We start from the raw sequence: 20,579 nt of genomic DNA on the forward strand, positions 1-20,579 counted from the left end.
TAAAACTTAACTCCATGCAATTATTCATGGAGCCCCTCCCGGGGCCATACAGCATTATTACATGCTTCAATAAATGTTTCTGCCTTACCCTTGGATTTCAATAGAAACTATTTTGCACTCTTGTTATTCACTTACATTGCCCCATTGATTCTAAACAACAAGTAGAAAATGGAATCAAGCAAGCCAGTATTTCCCTTAGAAACTGGTGGCGGTTGGTATTACGAGCTGGAGTCCTAAGAGTTTAGTACTGGCTAGCACCAGTACTCAAACATTCCGTTTTCCGTGCCTATAGATGTACTTGAAGTTAAAGAGCAGAAGATCAAATCCATCCATGTAACAAGATTTAACCGGTGCTCATTACACCCAGGGATTTCATGAGTGTCATGCTTAGACTTGGTTAATCTCTAAATCTACAGGATGGAGTTCAGAGTTTCTCTTTTTGTTTGGATCTAAAGAACTGTGACTTACTATTTCCAATTCACATAGCTGATAGGTTACATTATAACATTTCCTCTCTGCTGGAGGATGACCTTCCACGTGTTCCATTGTGATGCACCAGTAACGTTCTTCTGTTCCAAAACAGATTTTGTTTCTTACTTTCTAAAATATAATAGAACATGAATTTTGATAATGTCACATGAACTCCATCCTCCCACTCCTTTTATTTCTCCACAATAAAGAAACCCTGGGGACACTACAGATGGTGAAGGAGAGTTTCACGCAATGGCAGGTAACTGCAAGCTCTTGTGATTTCAACTCAGGAAAGAGACAGAAAGAGCGCACGTGTTCTCTGTGACCTAGGCTTTTTGGTTAATGTGAACCTAGCTGGGACGGCTGTATAAACGTCAACATGCTTTGAGGCTGGCAACACAAACATTAATACAAATGTTAAACAAGAAACCAACTTTGGTTGTGTCCATGGGAAAAGATCTACAAATGTTCTCCACAACTTAAAAGTTTTTCTACTGACATTTAACCGGAACATGGGTATCATCAGGACAATGTTCCTTGCTCTCCCACCATTTTGAATATTTCCCAAATCCTTATCAGTGACACTGAAAATTTTACTGATGTTTTGATACTCTAGACAAAATATCCAAGGTTAAAATGGGAAGTTATATGGGAAAACCTTGAGTAGGCTCTAAATGTCCTAATCATATGTAATTTTTATTAAATAACTTATAAAGTCTCCATATTGTATATCTAATGATTTAGTTCACTATATTCTATTATTTTTACTCATCAATCATATATTTCCCATGTCATCAAAAAGCAAAGTTTATGTCTCTACCCAGAAGAAAACATTTTTAGGGAAACGTTTTACTAAACTATAAAATATTAGAGTGTTCCGATCTATGTTTCATAATCATTGCCAGTAACATGATAGAAACATTACCAATCCTGATAGAAGATTTTCAGAAATTAATTAAACCCATTAGAATCAGTAGAAAGCAGTCATTTATTCATCAGGTCAGAAAGAAAGAAAAATGAATTAGACTTTATGTAACTAAAAGCACATTCCTTTTAGAAAATATCCACATATGAATTTTGAAATCAATTTATGGCGGTAATAGGTTTCATTTGCTAAAGAAGAACAAATGAAAATGTAAATTAAGAATGGCATGACAAATAGCAACTACGATTGAATCAAAAATGTACTTTATCAAAATAAGCAATTTACGGCAGAGTGTTCTTACAAGTGAATCCTGAATAAAACAATAATCTGGCTAAGGTAAGAATTCAGAATTAATTTGCCATGCTCAGTCTGCTCTGTTCCTATTTCTGCTCTTCTCGAGCTGGTACAAAGACGAGCACGGAAGTGTGCACGTGATTACTTATTTAAGTCAAATACCTTATGCAATGGATGCACTTATGACCTGTATTAACATGTATCATCAGGATGTAAGGGAGTTTTGCAAAATGCTAATGTTCAATGTCTCCTTAAGCTTTATTTTATATTGATGTCTTATTTCTCATGTAAATGTACACTTTTCCTTATGAGAATTAAGTTTCTCTGTGCTTTAGTTCTTACAACTTTCCTATGAAATCAACCAGCTTGGTATTATTCCCATTTCACAGATGTGGGCCTAAGCCACCACCGCCATGTGCTATATCCTACCCTCACAGGGCAGATTGTGGGGCAAAGACCATGATTTACCTTCAAACAGCTTCATTTTCATGAATCAGAATCAAGTGGACAGGGCTTCCCTGGCAGCACAGTGGTTAAGAATCCACGTTCCAATGCAGGAGACACGTGTTCCATCCCTGGTCCGAGAAGATCCCGCATGCCGCGGAGCAACTAAGCCCGTGCGCCACAACTACTGAGCCTGACCTCTAGAGCCCGTGAGCCACAACTACTGAGCCCAGGTGCCACAACTACTGAAGCCCTCACGCCTGGAGCCCGTGCTCCGCAACGAGAAGCACCGCAATGAGAAGGCCACGCACCGCAATGAAGAGCAGCCCCCGCTCGCCGCAACTAGAGAAAGCCCGTGCACAGCAATGAAGACCCAACGCAGCCAAAAAAAAGAATCAAGGGGACAGCCTTCTCCCCATCATATTCCCTCTACCTAGAATCTTCTTAATTTGGTAAAGCCTTACTCCCTTTCTAGGCTTAATTCAGAAACCAGCTCTTCTCTGAAACAGACTCCACTGAAATCGACTGAATGATTCCTGCCTCTGTTCCCCATAGCTTTTGTGAGAATACTGAGCACACCCTTTCATTGTTCGCAGCACGCACATCTGTTTATTCCTGCACAAGTTAGTCTTTTTTTTTTTTTTCTTTTTGTCTGCACCGCACGGTTTGTGGGATCTTAGGTCCCCGAGCAGGGGTCGAACCCGTGGCCCACTGCAGTGGCAGCGCGGAGTCTTAACCACTGGACCGCCAGGGAAGTCCCCAGGACTTAGTCATTTTTATATCCCTCTCGCAGAGCCTGGGAAAGGGTCTAGCATGAAGCAGCTGTTCAACAACCTTAGCAAAGTAAATTGTATGAGTGACCGCCACAGACAACAGGTAAGTAGAATTGTAACTATTCCTGCCCTTGAAGTAAATCCTGTCAGTGGGAGAGGAAAAGGCTTAAGAGTGAGACAGGAAGTTAATACGTATATTAAAGAGTGATTTTTAAGTGTAGATAAAGGAGGAAAAGGATTGGCCTAAATCCAACCACGACACCAGCACAGCTCAAGACACAAGTGAATGTAATTAGAGGCGTAAGGCGTTCATTCCTGCATAACCACGGGTTTCTTGTTTAATTACACAGTTTTCTTATCTGCCCTCTTTAAGACAGGAAGAAAGGTGGGAACGATATTACGGATAATAGAGGCTCCTGACAGAGAAAGAATTCGAGTGGATACTGGCAGTTCAGCTGTTCTCTTCAGAAAGAGGCTTCAAGACAGCCTGCCTTTTTATTATGTCTGGTGAAGGTGAAAACGGCTGTTAAAAATATCAGCGAGGAGATATTTATGGAGTCCCTACCTCAGGCTAAATACCTGTGGAAAGTTTTCACAGATCATCAGATTCTCCTAATATGAGTTAGAGATCATGGTCCCCATTTTACAGGAAGAGGACTGAAGATCAGAACAATGAAATGAGTTGCTGAGATTGCAAACCTAGTGCCAGAGCGTTGATCCAACCAAATTCCGGGACTCTTCCTACGACTCCCTACAACCCCCTCTTTCGGTGTTTGGAACACTGACACTCACCTACTGCATTGTGTGAACATGATTCCTGTTTAAAGACATCTGGTTTAGGCTATTTCACATCTGCTAAATTGTAATCTGAGGATTCCTTTCACATGAAGCTGGAGAATTTGTCTATACTCCTTGGGCATCTCATGGAAACCACGCTTAGGTGACCTGTTGTCGTAGTAGTGATGGCTGACAGGTGTGTTCTCTCCAGTTTTAGAGAAGGGCCAGAATCCATAGAGTTTCACGTTCTCGCACAGTTCAACTGCCACACTGGTGATCATCAAGCCGGAGGACAGGCGATACTCGGTCACGCCCTTAGTCCTCCAGAAGAGGGCAAGGTTTTTCAGGTACTTGGGATGGAAAAACAAGACTCTTTGTCTTGCTTTAGACTCCTTCAGTGTGTAGTACACCTTAAAAGAGGCCGCCGTGTTGGCCCTGAAGGAAAATGCTGGCAGAAGGACGAATGCATCTCCATAGGTTGCAACGTCCTCCAGAAATATTGCTTTCTTTTCCTTTAAGTTCCCATATCTGCCAAAGTTTTAAAACATCATGATTTTAACAGTAATCATCAAAGGAGCAGTTTTGGTAACATGAGGCTGAATGCACCACTGGCCAAAAAATAGAACCATTTATATCACTGTATATAAAAGAGACAAACTGCAGACTCAGAAAAAACGCATGTTAAGTAAGCATCTTGTAAATATCAGGGGCGAGGTCTTCATTTCTCTTTCTTGGCATATCTAGGCTCTCATTCCTACATTCTTATGGGGCAATACCCTTACTGGACATACATTTTTTATATTATTTTATCTTCCAACTCAGTCCTTTTTTCCTAAGGTTGCTTTTTAATGATGAATTACCTTCCAAATGTATAATGCTGAAATGTTTTCTCAAACATAACACACTCTTAAAATATCTGTACATTAAAAAATTTCATTGAGCTGTACGTTTGTATATACATGTTATTATAAAATAACAGTTTCCTTTAGAAAGTCTAAAATATCTATATGCGTAAACACACACACACACACACACACACACACACACACGCACACATCTTAAATTTCCTCCATGGATTGTGAGAGCTCTATGTGTTTAATTTAAATAATACCTCAGTAAATATACTGGTGTGCATGACTGCGTGTGTTTAGAAAATAAGCCTTGGGGAGACAGGTACAATATTTTATATTCTCTTAAGCCATACCAGAACTATTTGAGGGGTGTATTCTACTAATAACAATTATTAGTCACTTCGGATGAAAATAGTTGAATAAAACTATATATAGGATTTTTATTAAACAGCCAACATTTTGTAGTAGTTACATTGTGGAAAATAAAATACACGAATTATTTTTTAGTAAAAAACTGCCCGAAATGAAAACTTGACTTTGCCAGGTTCTCCTAAGGGTTACTCTCTGAAGCTTCTAAACAGACTACGTTTTTTCAGGAAAGCGCTATCGAGACAAGAGTACCACTAAAATTCTGAAAGGAAATCTAAAAAAGGAACTTCACTATTAGAAAGTTCTCATTGGATTAGCAACATTCAGCTTATGACATTAGAAGTACAACTGGACATACCTCTTATGAGCCACAACCTAAATTACCAATATATTCTTATATATTTTCCTAAAAAGCCATTCCAGCTGTATTAGAAGTCAGTCTCAGCAACAAGATTAGTGCTCAGACTAAGAAACAGGTTAAATAATGAGAAAAATGTTCTTGAACAGTTATGTAATTTGAGGTACTTACCTTAGTCTTATGATACTGGGATTTAGAGTCACCAGGTTGGTTTTAGTGCCAACATCATTGGTAACATTTCCTGTGGTTGGGGGGAGGTTACACCTGAAATTTGGAAGGAAAACTATTCTCAAAATATAACTTGTGAAAAAAAAATGTACATCCACATACGTCCACACATATACATGTGATCATTCTCATTTTATTGGAGAAAATTATTGTTGTTAAGGGGATCCTCAGAATTCATCTGATTTCCATCGAAAAACAGTAAGTACTGAACTCTTAGCTGGCATTGCAACACTGGATAAAATAAATGAATTTGATAAATGCTTTCAGTATTATGTAAGACCTTTATAAGTAACAAAACTAGAAATGACAATTACACCTTGCCTAGCTTTTGAAGAGTTCATGATCCTTTTATTAAAATTATTATTTATATTAATTAGATTCCCACAGAGGCATATCACCAATTTACAGATTTTAAAAAATGGAGGCACTGCGACTAAGGTTATAGTGTCTGCCAGAAGCAAAGACTATATAAAAAAAATCAAAATTTCCTGATTCCCATATGGACTGTTTTTCCACCAAATTAAGCTGTTAATAAATAAAGCCTTAACGTTCTTACAATGATGTTTTCATATTGATGTTCTCATCCTCTTTTGAGTACTATTTTGTTTTTAAATTGGAAAACAAATTAAGAATTGTAATTTTGAGTAAGTATATTCTTGTCACACAGAAAAAAGAAAGTATCATTTCAGAATTTCAAGTAGACCATTTCTTTAAAGCTATACATACAAAGGGAGCATCTCTGAGGAAGGCTGTTTAAACTTGATGTGTTCTGTAAGATGAGGCTGAAATATTCTATTCCATGCTCTATGAAATATATGGATAAATGAAACATGTACTTCTCTCACTGATAAAGAAAGATACATCAGAAAACAAATATGGCACCTTGGGAAAAATAAATATTAATTTAGATAAGAGGCCACAGAAATGTCTTCATTAGTGGGCTTCCTGTAACAAATCTACTTTCTAGAACAATCTCATATTCTTTTGAAGACTCAAAGATGATTTCCAATATGGTATCATTGGAGACCCCTAGGGGAAATATTGGGTATTGTATATACACAGTACAGTAAAGCCACTCAGCCCCTATTTTTGCTCCTTACACACTTAACTGACAGCTCCCAATCTTCTGAAATGAAAAAAAAAAGGATAATCAGCTTCCAGATGGTTTTATAAACTATGAAACATGTACAACCAAAATAGACATAGGCTTAAAAATTAAATAAATTTTAATGACACCAACCATGTACAGCCCCAATTTGACCTTTCAGTTTGGAAGGCTAACTTCAAAAGGAACTCTATATGCAGAAAAATGGCTGGCATCAACAAATGCAGAATCTAGAAATACAAGCATTTATTTTAGAGTTATAAATTAAGTAGCTGTTGAGTTTTTTGTTTTTTTTTTCCCTGCTTGTTAAACCTAAGCTTGTATTTCTTATATCTGCTATAAAGTAAAATGGATGTTTAGGCCTAATATTCACCCCAGATGTTTTGGGAATTTTCAGTCTATAAAAATGTCTATTACAAGAAGAATTATTTATCTTCCTTATCGTTTTTCCATACTGAGTACTTTAACAAAATGGCTAAATCATGCAGGTGTTGGCCATTTTCACATTCACCATGACGAACACATTCAATAATGGTTGGACTGCCAGGTCTGTTGTTCTGCTTTTATCTTCAGCATAAAATTCTAAATGAGATTAAAGTGAGGGGCAGCTACTGATTCAGAATCATGTTTCTTTTTCATGGGCAGCATTAAATCAATAAAGCTCAAAGGATCTCCTCTGATGTATGCAATTGGTGCTCCTGAAATAGGAAGAAACGGATTTCAACTGACTTTATAAAAAGGTGCATTTCAATTGAAATCCACCCTCACAGGGATGAATCCTCATTCCATCGTGTTCTGAAAGTGGAGATGCTCTGTGGCTTGTGTTATTAGTTCAGACACACAGAGAAACTACTTTTGTTTCTGTTTTGGCAAGCTAGCTTGTATTGAGATATAAACATTTTAAAAGATCAGAATTTAGAAGCTGCACATTTTTTAAAAATTTCAGGCCAGAAACCTAAATAAACATCAACGTTGTGTGGCTATGCAATATCTAAGTCAGCATTTTCACAAGTACTACCTGAGAACAAAGTGTTCTTGAAATGCTCTGTTTAAAAAAAAAAAAAGTATCCTTAATATACTGAAGGCTCTGACAAGTCCTGCAGTGAAGACCCTCTTTGACTATGATCTCATGCAGGGTTTCTGGAAAGTTAAGTGACCATAGCAACATTCAGAGGAACTCATGATCCATGTAACACTTTTGGAAACACACTAGATAAATTGCAGGCTTAAGCAACAGAGTTCAAAGGTCAAAATTTACACAGAGTATCTGTAGCCTATTCATTTAAAATATCCAGCTGATCTGGGATGTCAAAGAAACCAATTCGACAGAGCTTACCTAAAAACAAAGTCGGATTTATCGATTTCGGCTCCGCAGAGAGACTGATTCAGAATCCCCCCATTTCCAACCACCGCACACTGATTGTAAGGGTACCCCACAAAAGGCTGAGTCTATCAGGAGAAAGGGAAAAACTGTCATAAAATAGCTTTAGTTTTAGAACCATAAACATCATCAGCTTAATTCAAGTAGCTTAATCTTTACACATGCTAAGGAAAGAAAAAGAACAAGAAGCAATACCACAGCATGTTAATCAACTTATGACATCATAAAAAAATCCTGTAAATCTGTTTCATTTCTCTTGAGAGGAATATATAGCATATCATAGACAAACGTAATGTAATAATACAAAATATAATACACTTGTTCTTAAAATGTACTTTAACGTATTTTACATCACATAATTAAGTAAATAAATTGAGGATGAGACAATCCCACATGGGCCTTTCAGACTAACAGGACCATTTCCAGCCAAAAACAGAAAAGAAAGCAATTCCAAAGTAGCATTCAATTCTCTATTCTTGGCCATAAAATTAATAGATAATTTAGTGAAAGTTCTCTGTGCTTCTTAAGTAGGTAGACCTGCAGGCTCAGTGATGACAGATTTATGCCTGCGACCTCTGTACATGACCAGCCACGGTGCTCCAGGGAGGCCCAGTAACTCTGTGCTGATTTGTTTCAAATTCATTTCTAAGGCCGGAATCATTTTTGTTTCCTCCAAGGACCCAACTGGCCGATCCCAAAAGACTTCCCACTTTTACCAAATCCTCCGCGGTCTGAAACATAACTTTTCAATTTGATAGTGTACGTTGCCTTTGCTGGTCACTTTTCCGGAAGTAAGGATGTGACCTTAACCAGCAGCAAGGGTGTCAGCTCAGAGTTCCGCAATGATGAGGTCCTGATTCACCTGCTTTGTCTCCAGAACGTGAGTGTAGGTCCTCAGGGGCAGAGAGCATGTTTACTACTTTTCATTTCCCCTGTCTTCTACTGCAGACCTCGCCTAGAGGACCACTGCTTTTTGATGGGCGACAACTGGCCCAATGGCCACCTGGGTGCAACCCCCAGCACCACGTTGGAACCCAGCTGTACCAGCTTATGGTCACCAACTGGTAAATATTCAGGAATTTTGTGAGCCGATTGTGAAACCACTGGTAAATTACAATCGCCACGATGGGGATATTTACACTGCTACGAATCAGGGAACCCTCCTGCCCAGTGTACCGGCCCCACTGGCAACGCCCCAGGACCAGTGTGGTTCTGAGCTGCCCAGCAGATCCTGAATCACCCTGACTCCCGCGTGCTCCTGAATCTGCACTGGGAGATGCCAAGCGAGTGACGAGAACTCTCTTTCAGCACGTCTGCGTTTGTCCATGAAAATGAAAAATCATGTTGCGCTGCTGGTGCGAGAAGCACTTTCCCGAGTCGTAACTTGTTAACACATGGAATCCATCCAACAACCTTGCGAGCATTTTACAGATGGGAAAACGGAGGCATGAGTTTAAGGAAGGGCTAGAAAGCAGCAGAGCTGGGATTCAGACCCAGGCAGTCTGGTTCAGAGTCCATGGTCTTAACCACGACACATTATACAGGTGCTGTCATTCAAGGGGTGAAAGGTTAACTGAAGGATGTGCCTTATTTCCCTGCACAGATGTGACCCCGGCAGAGTGTCTGGCTCTTTAATGAATGGTTCCCACAGACCCTGGGCTACTTCAAATCACTGAACTCCTAGCACAAGATATTTTCAGACCGTGTTTACTAACCGATACCACAGTAAATTCTGAATTTTACAGATAGGGCAGAATGCAAATACGCTCTTTATGATACAAAAGATTACTGAGGGGAACGTATCTCCAATTAAGCACTCAAAATAACGAACGTTTCTCTCTGGTTTCTTGGTCAACCGGGAGGAAAAAGTCCATATGCTTTGCTATCTTACGTTCAGTAAGAGTTCAAATAAATGACAATTTCAACGTTCCTTAAAATAAGGCTCCTAAGAAAACGCAAATCTGGGCCACTTAACTGCCTGCTTGTTGCTAACTCTGGTTGAAAACCAGCTTCGTTGTTTTCCTTTCAAGTAACTAAGCAAACCTTCGGAGTAAGTGACTTCACACCATTTCACCCAAAGCATCTATTGCGATCTGCTCGCTGTGTGCCCCACAGAACAAAGCAGGGTTGGGGTGTGGGAAGCAACCTCGGATGCTGTGTCTGTGGAAGGGGATGTTGAAGAAACACAGAAAAGTGACCTCGCTTTGCAGCTGTTACTGTATTAACGTCAGAATTTCCTCCCCCTAGTTTTAAAAAGTCAGTATTAATTTGGAAAGTGGATGCTGTTGCTAATTGCATCCAGAATTATCAAGCCTATGCTGCTAAGTTATTCTTTTCAAGCTGCCAAATCAGAAGCAAAAAAATACCTGCAGCTCCTCTGTTCTGACCAGCTTAAGGCAAGGACAACACTAGCAACAATGGCAAGGGTGAAAGAGTTGCTCTCTGTGGAACTCCCCAAGGTCTTCCCTGATAAGGGATAGAAATATTCTTTAGTTGCTATCTTTTCAGCTATTGGTAATTACAGTGCATCACGAGGGGATTTTCAGAATGCCGTATGAATTATTTTTTTGGTCCCCGTTCCCTTCCGGAAAATCTGCAATATTTTTTTCTCTACCATTGTGTATTGATTTTTCGTTCATTCCCAGAAAATTATACTTCCTTTGAATTGTAATATTAAAAAAAAATTGGAACAACCTACATGACAATAAAATAGTTGAAACAAGTCAAAGGTCCAGCAAAATGGAAATAATTGTAAGAACTGAATATTCTACAGTTGGTAAACAGCATATATAAAGCGATCCCGTTTTGACCACTGACTTGGCCTAATTGCTTTTCATCAAATCATAAAAAGATGCCTGAGGGCTTCCCTGGTGGGGCAGTGGTTGAGAGTCCGCCTGCCGATGCAGGAGACACGGGTTCGTGTCCCGGTCCGGGAAGATCCCACATGCCGCGGAGCGGCTGGGCCCGTGAGCCATGGCCGCTGAGCCTGCGCGTCCGGAGCCTGTGCTCCGCAACGGGAGAGGCCACAGCAGTGAGAGGCCCGCGTACCACCAAAAAAAAAAAAAAAAAAAAGATGCCTGAGAGTGTAGTTCACCAGCAGTGGGATATTTTCAGGAGAAAAATTCCCCCCAAGTTTGGATTTATAGTGTAATGATACAGTATCATTACTCATTAGTTTAAATAACGAATATGTAATGAATGCATCTGTGCACTGGGGAATGCCCTAGGACCTTGGGATACATAAGAACACAGTATATAAAAATCCCTGTCTTGTGGAGGTTATGTTTACGGACCGCAAATTCTTATGTATTTACTTCCCAAAGACTAGCCACATAAACCTACAGTTCTTTGTGAAGGGATTGATTTAGTCACTGAAACTGACAACTGGAGGAGTCTTATTGCAGGTGAAAAATGGGCATCTTCCCAAGCCCTGGTAATTACTATGCAGAAAGCCCAAGTACCTCATCTCATTCAAGGATGAGTCATGAAGACTCATGGGCTGGAAGAGCTTATCATTTAAGATATAAATACCATTCCCCGCAGAGCCACAAGTATTCAAAACTGCCTTGGACTGCCATACGTATCTTACACAACACAACAGAGTGTGGCATTTTAATGAATTAACTGCTCCATTCTTATATCTTTTTTTTTTTTTTTTTTTTTTTTTTTTTGCGGTAAGCGGGCCTCTTACTGTTGTGGCCTCTCCTGTTGCGGAGCACAGGCTCCGGACGCGCAGGCTCAGTGGAGGCTCCGGACGCGCAGGCTCAGCGGCCATGGCTCACGGGCCCGGCCGCTCCGCGGCACGTGGGATCTTCCTGGACGGCACGAACCCGCGTCCCCTGCATCGGCAGGCGGACTCTCAACCACTGCGCCACCAGGGAAGCCCCCATTCTTATATCTTAATCTGAGCCAACATTCACCTTAAATGTGACACAAACCACAAGGAATTCTCACTCACCACTGGCAACATATCAAAAATGTTCTCTCTGATTTGGATTTTGCTTTTACTTTCCACCTCGTAACTCACGTTAGTCCCGACGGGAGTGTTATTTTGAGAAACAATGAAGTTTTGAACGGCATCACAACACGAAGCAAGTTCCACTCTGCAAAGCATAAGGATAAAAGTGAGTCAAGGAATAAGATTAAGAAACCCAAAATAGAGACGACGATGGAAAACGCAGAAGAGGATTTTGCCATACTGACTTTCAGAGAGAAGATACCTCATTCGCAAAGATGACATTTTTATCTCATTCCATTCTAACTGTCCCTGGATGGTGCAAGAGTGCTGTGGTAGGACCAAATAGCAAAGAACATTAACGTACTTACACTCAGGTAGGGACCGAGTCACCCATAGGAAATACTGATTATATAATGGTTTAAATACAAAGACTTCTTTCTCATGATAATGTTGTAACAACAGAGAAAATGACAGAATACCTTCTAATTATTTTATTAAACAGTACAGAAACTAAATTAAGACCAGTGTCACAAATCATCACCCAAACAATATGTAATCATTTATTATGAGACAAGTTCAATGAAAAGAAGCATCATTCAACACAGTGATCTTTTTTGAGCTTCACTGAGGTATAATTCACAAATACGTATGGGGAATTCCCTGGTGGTCCAGTGGTTAGGACTCTGCGCTTCCTAACAGGGGGTCTGGGGTTCTATCCCTGGTCGGGGAACTAAGATCCCATAAGCCTCGTGGTGTGGGCAAAAAAAAAAATTCACAAATTGTTTATGTTCATGGTTTAATATGCATACATCCTGTGCAATCATCACCATACCAAGCTAATCAACATGTCCATCACCTCGCACAGTTATCTTTTTTCTTTTTCTTCTTTTTATAGTAAGAATTGAGATTTACCCTCTTAGCAAATTTCAAGTATGCAATACAGTACTGCTAACGACAACTACACTGCTAACGACAACTACACTGCTGTACTTTAAGGACCAAATTTTTAAATGACGTGAATTTCAAGTTGCCATTCTTTACAGAAAGCCCAGAAAAATGTAATTTAGTACTGAACTCTATTTCCAAACTATTCCTATGGAGTGAAACCTTATTGTCAGAATGCAGACCCAGAAAGGTCCTGCCAGGGCTTGTTGGAATTTGCCCCCAACCTCTGGCAGGTGAATTCAGAACCACTCAGAATTTATATTTTGCTTATGTAATTCTCCGGGGGTGTAGACTCCATAGCGTCTCTTGATAATTATTCCACAGTTTAATCAACCTTGAAGTCAAGAGACCCTTTGATTTGCACAACTGAACTCTCTTCACTTAAATCCACCTCCCTGGTTAGTTTTTCATAGAATCTCCCCATAAAAAACACTTCATGTAATTGAAAGCGGTAATCAGCAAGCACAACTTGAACCTTTTCAATTTTGAAGCATTTAGAGAATTTCCTCTTCTCTCAGATTTTCTCCATAAGACCAGTTTTTTCATTAAGGTCACCTTGTTCATCTTTAAACCTTTACTAATTTCTCCATTTTACTTAAAAATATATATTAAAGTTGGATCCCACCATAGCACAAGGAACAGTGACTTTTCAGCAGACAGAGCTGACTGTGGTCAGTACTGATACCCTGAATTCCTAACTGGTCCTCTCCCATCGCATATTTTTTTTTATTGGTTTTTGGTCCTGAAGGGTGTACTTTTATACATGTTCCTACTGAATTTGGTTCTTTTGAAAGAATACAATGCTCTAGGCTGTCATAGTCATTTTGAATTATATTCCAGTCTCCGTGAATGCCAGTAATTCTCAGGGTATGAAAAGTCAGTGCTGTGATATTTGTACCCTAAAACTCAAGATTTTCAAATTACTTCATATCAGTTAGCTGATATTATTAAAATAGTACATTCTTACTTGAATTCTATCACCTGCTTATTATTTCTCTTTGTATTTCAGAACCTACCATTTCTAATAGCTCATGGAGACCAGACCAACAAAAGAACAAATTGAAAATGAAATGATGTGTAGTCAAAAACATGATACTAAGTATTTGAAATTATAAATTTAATTTCATAACAATTCATGTGACATATTGCAAACTCAGAAATCCTTATGTGTTTATAATTTTAAATGTCTCTTTTATGCAGCATGTTGAGAAAGGCAATGGAATAGATTCTCATTTACCTTTTACAAGTAACTTAATTTCTCTAAGGATATTTGGTGCTTGAAAGAATATTGCATCACACAAAAAAACCACTAAGCAGGGCTTCCCTGGTGGTGCAGGGGTTTAGAATCTGGCTGCCAATGCAGGGGACACAGGTTCAAGCCCTGGTCCAGGAAGATGCCACATGCCACGGAGCAACTAAGCCTGTGCACCACAACTACTGAGCCTGCGCTCTAGAGCCCGTGAGCCACAGCTACTGAGCCCGCGCACCACAACTACTGAAGCCCGTGCACCTAGAGCCCGTGCTCCTCAACAAGAGAAGCCACCGCAATGAGAAGCCCGCGCACCGCAACGAAGAGCAGCCCCCGCTCGCCGCAACTAGAGAAAGCCCGTGCGAGCAACGAAGACCCAACGCAGCCAAAAATAAATAAATAAAAATTAAAAAATGCAATTATTAAAAAAAAAAACCACTAAGCAAAGTACGGTTTGTGGGTTTTTAAACAGTTTTCTTTCTGGGAGTTCCCTGGTGGTCTAGCGGGTCGGATTCGGCGCTTTCACTACTGTGGCCCCGGCTTCAGTCCCTGGGCAGGGAACTGAGATGCTGCAAGCTGTGCAGCGTGGCCAAAATTTTTTTAAAAAATTGTTTTTTTCTGAAATTATTTTCAATTATTATATTATAAAATTTTCAAACCCTCAGGAAGTTGAAAGAATTGGACAAGAGCATTTGAATAATGACCAGCTAGACTCTACAAGTAAGTTTTTACTATATTTGCCTTGTCGTGTATTAATCCATCAATCCATTTTTGTTGTTATAGTTATTGCAATTCAACATAAACGACAGGTATCGGTACACCTCACCCCTAAACACTTCAGCATGTTTATCATTATTTTGTATTTTGGGGTAGAATTTACATACAATAAAACCCCAAGTGCATTCAATGAGTTTTGAGAAGTGCATATACCCCTGTAACCCAATTCCCTGTCAAGATACAGAATATTACCAACCCCACCAGATAATTCCCTCAAATTCTTTCCCAGTCCACCTCCAGCCAACCCCCACCTCAAGGCAACCACTTTTGTGATTATTTTTTACCAAACATTAGTATTGCCTGTTCCAGAATCTATATAAACATATACATAAATCTATATAAATATAAATCTATATAAATCATATTAATGCAACATTGTAAATCAGCTATACTCCAATAAAAATGTTTTTAAAAATTTAATTTTTTAAAAAAGAATCATATTGTATATACGCTTTTGGGTAAGGCTTCTTGCACTTGCCATAAATGTTTCTGCAATTCATGTATGTTGCCAGGTATGTCAGTAATTTATCCCTTTTTATTGCTAGAGTAGTGTTGCACTGTCTGAATGTACCAGAATTGATTTAGCCATCCCCCCTGCACTTTTTTTTTTTTTTTTCAGTACGCGGGCCTCTCACTGTCATGGCCTCTCCCGTTGCGGAGCACAGGCTCCAGACGCGCAGGCTCAGCGGCCATGGATCACGGGCCCAGCCGCTCCGCGGCATGTGGGATCTTCCCGGACCGGGGCATGAACCCGTGTCCCCTGCATCGGCAGGCGGACGCTCAACCACTGCGCCACCAGGGAAGCTCCCCCCACCCTGCACTTTTAAAGAAATCACTATCAAAAATCAATGCTAAATACTTAATCACTCCTAATAACATCCCAGGAAAAACATCGGAATAATTATCCAAAATGTCATTTCTGCAGCCTATGTTGGGTCACTGACTAATGGGACATTTTAAGCCTTTATAGTTAGTGGCAGAATTATAAATTTACGTTCTTTTCATTCCCCAGGTCATCTGCAGTAAAGATCCCCATAATAGCCAGTGTTAGTATAGAGCTGAGATGCTTAGAACAAAACAAAACGGAATTTTATTTCTATTGTTCCATTTCCCATCATCCCTAAAAACAGAGTCAGTTCTAACCCTTGGTGACTCCAAAGTCAACTAGATGTGCTCACAGTGATGGGCATGGCCATTTCCCCCTTCTTGTGTAAAAAGAGCAAGAGACATTAAGAAATGAAGGACACTTGGTATTCACTAGATGTGATAGTGAATTTCACCTGTCAGCTGAGCCAAGTCAATGCCCAGAGAGCTGGTAAAACTATTTTTGGGGTGTCTGTGAGGATGTTTCAGGAAGGATTAGCATTTGAATCGGTAGATGGAGTCAAAAAGCTCACCCTTTCCAATGCATAGCAAACATCCAACCAGACCAGCATTCACAAACCGCACCCTGGTAAAGCACTGTACGCTCTCCAGATCATGTTCACGCCTATTATGACATCTGATGCCCACAACAACCAGCGAGAGAGAAAATACAATTATTCCCATTTTACTTATTTACTTTTAAAGTAGTAAGTAGTCTTATTTATTTATTTTTGGCTACGTTGGGTCTTTGTTGCTGTGCGAGGGCTTTCTCTAGTTGTGGTGAGCGGGAGGCTACTCTACATTGCGGTGCTCAGGCTTCTCGTCGCGGTGGTTTCTCTTGTTGCGGAGCACGGGCTCTAGGTGCACAGGCTTCAGTAGTTGCGGCGTGTGGGCTCAGTAGTTGTGGCTCGCGTGCTCTAGAGCGCAGGCTCAGCAGTTGTGGTGCACAGGCTCAGTTGCTCCGCGGCATGTGGGATCTTCCCAGACCAGGGCTCGAACCCGTTTTCCCCTGCATTGGAAGGTGGATTCTTAGCCACTGCGCCACCAGGGAAGCCCCATTCCCGTTTTAGAGATGAGAAAACTGGAGTTGAGAGAGTGTATGGGTTAGAACCAAGGCACCCAGGTTGTTCGTGACTCCAGCTTATGTCTTTTGACATTCACTTCTTTGCAGTTTACACTAGAGTATCCTGGGTGGGTAATGCTGTCATTTGAGCTTCTTCCTTTGGGATGCTTTCCATAATGGCACCAAACAACACAGCAGTTCCCAAAATTATGCTGGTAGCACCCCATTGACAGCTTGTCCAGGCATATTTCAAAGGCTGCAAAAAATTTTACATGTGAATATTCCAAACCCTCTATATAACTGAGACATTCAAGGCTCTTATTTTACATGGAGGGTTACATGATTCCCGATGGATGGGATCAAGGTTGTCAAGTGGTCCAGACAATGTGTCCTAGGATTTAATGGAAAAGAAACCCCTGGTTTACTGATGATCTAACCCTTGCTGTGTCACACCTTCAGCAACTTCCTCTATGCAATCCAGTTCCAAAAGGAAATCTAGTCCCTTCCACCCCCCCAGAAATGAATGGGGACTCTCTGTACTGCATTGATTTCCAGAACCGGAAAGAGTTCACATTCTTTCAAAAGCGCTTAACTCTCAAGAAGTAGGTGGGAGTGAAGTGAGAGTGGCATGGACATATATACACTACCGAACGTAAAACACCTGGCTGGTGGGAAGCAGCCGCATAGCACAGGGAGATCGGCTCGGTGCTTTGTGACCACCTAGAGGGGTGGGATAGGGAGGGTGGGAGGGAGGTTCAAGAGGGAGGGGATATGGGGACATGTGTATGCATATGGCTGATTCATTTTGCTGTGCAACAGAAACTAACACAGTATTGTGAAGCAATGATACTCCAATAAAGATCTATTAAAAAAAAAAAGTAGGTTGGTCCTGGGAGAATCTGGCTTAATACTTTTAGCCCTGATCTATAAAGACAGAATCTGAAGATGTCCAAAGTCATCTTTGCATCACAATTGGTCTAATGAAGTACTTTTGAGAGGTTTTTGTTCACACTGTAGAAATTCGTTTTTCTTTGCCACCCTAGGTGCTGAGTGCTTCCTCGGTTTTTATCTTTGCTTTTTTTTTTTTTTTTTTTTTTTGTTTCTTTTCTTTCTGATTCATTTCAAGTCCCAGGTCAAAATTCTTCTTCAGTTCTGAGCGGGATGCTTCCTGGATTTCCATGAAATGTGAAGGACGGCTTAAGGCTTGCAGTGCACAAGACACTGCAGGACACTCTGAATACTAACCACCTAAGTGTCCCAGCCCAGGGCTCACAGGCCCCTCTCCTGTTTAGCAAACTCCGGAGACTCCCTACTGAGTCTGGGGCAGTCAGGGTGAGGCAGAGGCTAAAGGCACTTTCCAAGTATTACTAAAGAGCTGCCTTGTTTCTGGCATCCATTCCCTAAGGTTCTAATGAGGGTCCTAGGAAAAGGGGTTTTAAAACCTAAGCACCTGCACAAATGCGAAGGACTTACTTTACCCTCCTGTGTTTTCTAACGTGGCCACATTTCTCTTCTGTCACCAAAATCACAACATACCTGGGCCAAGCAATACACCCACCGCCTCTCTTCTGTGGACGCTCCCTTTTCTGCCCTTCTTCTGTCCCTACCCCACACTATATTTATTTAGCATGTAGGCAGGCACTGAGCACTGTGCCGTCTACACACGGGTGAATAAAATAAGCGCTGCCTCTGCTTTGTGCTGTTTATGATCTTAACGAGTAAAATGTCCTCGTTTGAGCCACCCTATCTCACTACCCAAAAGATTTTTACAGAATCTACAAGTTCAAAATTGAAAGCACACTTACAAAACACAAGAGGGTGCAATGGACTCAAAGGGCCCTTTCTATCGTGTAGGTGTTGATGTCACATCATGTACAAGACCCCAGCCCAGCCTCCGTACACAGTCATCACGCCCCAGCGACCGTACTGGACTCTGTGTGAGTCCGTGTGTTTGCATGTGGGCCTGTGTGTGCAGCTCTGTGGTGTAGGGGCCGGGGGAAGGGAGGAGAGGAAGAATAATTTGGTGGTGGAAGTTGGGAGTAAGTCATCCCTGGACATAAGCCATTTAAGGAGTAAGATTCCCAGGTTTTAAACTGACTTGGTATAACTCAGCAGTGAACACTGGCTCACTAAAAAATGCCACTGTGAACTGAACAATATAATAAAAGAATAGTGACCTGGGAGGAGAGGGGAGAGATGCCTTCTACTCTTTGATGCTCAAGGCCACACTCACTGTGCTTGGGTCTGGTGTAGAAACTCTGTTTCCAAAGGCACCTTGAGAAACCAGGGCCTGTCCGGAACTAATACTGTCCAGATGGGAGAAGAAGGGATGCAACAGCTTTCTTCAAATACTGTACGGACTTGGGAGGAATTAGATTTGTGTAACTTCGAGATACCGAACCAGGACCAAAGCGTAGAACGATTCAGCCCGTAGTTACCCGACACCCACTGAGAAATGGCCATAGTTCAAGGTCATGAGCACTAAAACTTATAAATTCTTAAACGCAAATATGAGGAAAGCATGGATGGACCCTGCCCTCTGGGAGTTTACTTACGTCAGGAGAGACAGACACTAAATGTGACTGGTACTTCAATATAATTTCAACATGATACAGATAGACATCAGAAGCGGCTGTGCTAAGCGCACAGAGGAAGGGCGCTTGAACCAGCCTGGGGGTAAGGGGAAGGTTCCAAGAAGGTGTTAGTACACGCCCAGCACATAGGGGTCACAGGATAAATATGTGTTCAGTGAGTGAAGAAACCCATGTTTGGGGCAAGTCACTGGACAGTAAGGGAAGGAGACGAGAGGGAGGAAAGCCAACTGCTGTTAGAGTTCACCTAGTTAAAGACCGAGGGCTTCCCTGGCGGCGCAGTGGTTGAGAGTCCGCCTGCCGATGCAGGGGACACGGGTTCGTGCCCCGGTCCGGGAAGATCCCACATGCCGCAGAGCGGCTGGGCCCGTGAGCCATGGCCGCTGAGCCTGCATGTCCAGAGCCTGTGCTCTGCAACGGGAGAGGCCACAACGGTGAGAGGCCCGCGTACCGCAGAAAAAAAAAAAAAAAAGAAAGACTGAAAGGGCCCACAGAAAGCAAGTGATGTGAGGGTGCAAAGGGTGGGGTGGGGGAGATGTGAGACCTACTGAGATCTACTGAGTAGATGAAAGAACAAAGAGAAGAGATTAAAGTAAGGCTGCCGGGAGACAGAACCATGACTCCGTCACACGATGCTCTTGTCGGTCTCCCCCTAACCCTCAACATTCCCCAGTGGAATTCACTCATTTCACAACTATTCATCGAGAGCATCCTGTGTTTCAGGCACCGCGCTAGACCCTGGGAACAGCTCAAGGAATAAAAGAGACTCTGTCCCTGCTGTCATCTGGAACTTGGAGCGGCACAGAAGTAGAACCTGGAAGAAGCCTTCCGGGCAAAGCAATGAAGGTGATGAACAGTTGCTTACCTCTGTTCAAGAGGGGGGTCTTTTTTGTATTAAGTGTCACTGAATTGCAAGGAAAGTCTGTCCTCAGAAGGTTGTATAAGCAAAGGACAATGTAATGCCCCCTCTGGAGAGCAAGGAAAATATCGTATTCCTAAGCTTCTAAATTCCTGAAAAAGAATGGAAAGCTATTTAATCAATGCAGACAATATTTTTCAATTTTCAGTTCTCCTGTGACAGGTGACTGCAGAAGAGAGGGAGCCAGGTTAATGAGAAAGAGGAAACTAAAGCCAAGGGAAAAAGAGAAAGACATGG

The 20,579-nt window shown here is 41.3% G+C and overlaps 1 protein-coding gene across 1 annotated transcript in view; it reads right to left on the reverse strand.

Annotated features, from left to right (window-relative positions):
- Positions 1–3,743: 3,743 nt before the first annotated feature.
- The window catches only part of ST8SIA6 (ST8 alpha-N-acetyl-neuraminide alpha-2,8-sialyltransferase 6), a gene marked incomplete at both ends in the record, with an annotated part of 134,797 nt that continues 117,961 nt past the window's right edge, over positions 3,744–20,579 (reverse strand). The window contains 4 exons of the mRNA XM_082845117.1: positions 3,744–4,212; positions 5,434–5,526; positions 7,932–8,044; positions 11,935–12,079. Coding sequence (XP_082701243.1) covers positions 3,744–4,212; positions 5,434–5,526; positions 7,932–8,044; positions 11,935–12,079 — 820 coding nt within the window. The remainder of the gene's footprint in view (positions 4,213–5,433; positions 5,527–7,931; positions 8,045–11,934; positions 12,080–20,579) is intronic.

This window comes from Leucopleurus acutus (assembly GCF_964270905.1).
Source record: "Leucopleurus acutus genome assembly, chromosome: 1".
Classification (NCBI taxonomy): Eukaryota; Metazoa; Chordata; class Mammalia; order Artiodactyla; family Delphinidae; genus Leucopleurus; species Leucopleurus acutus.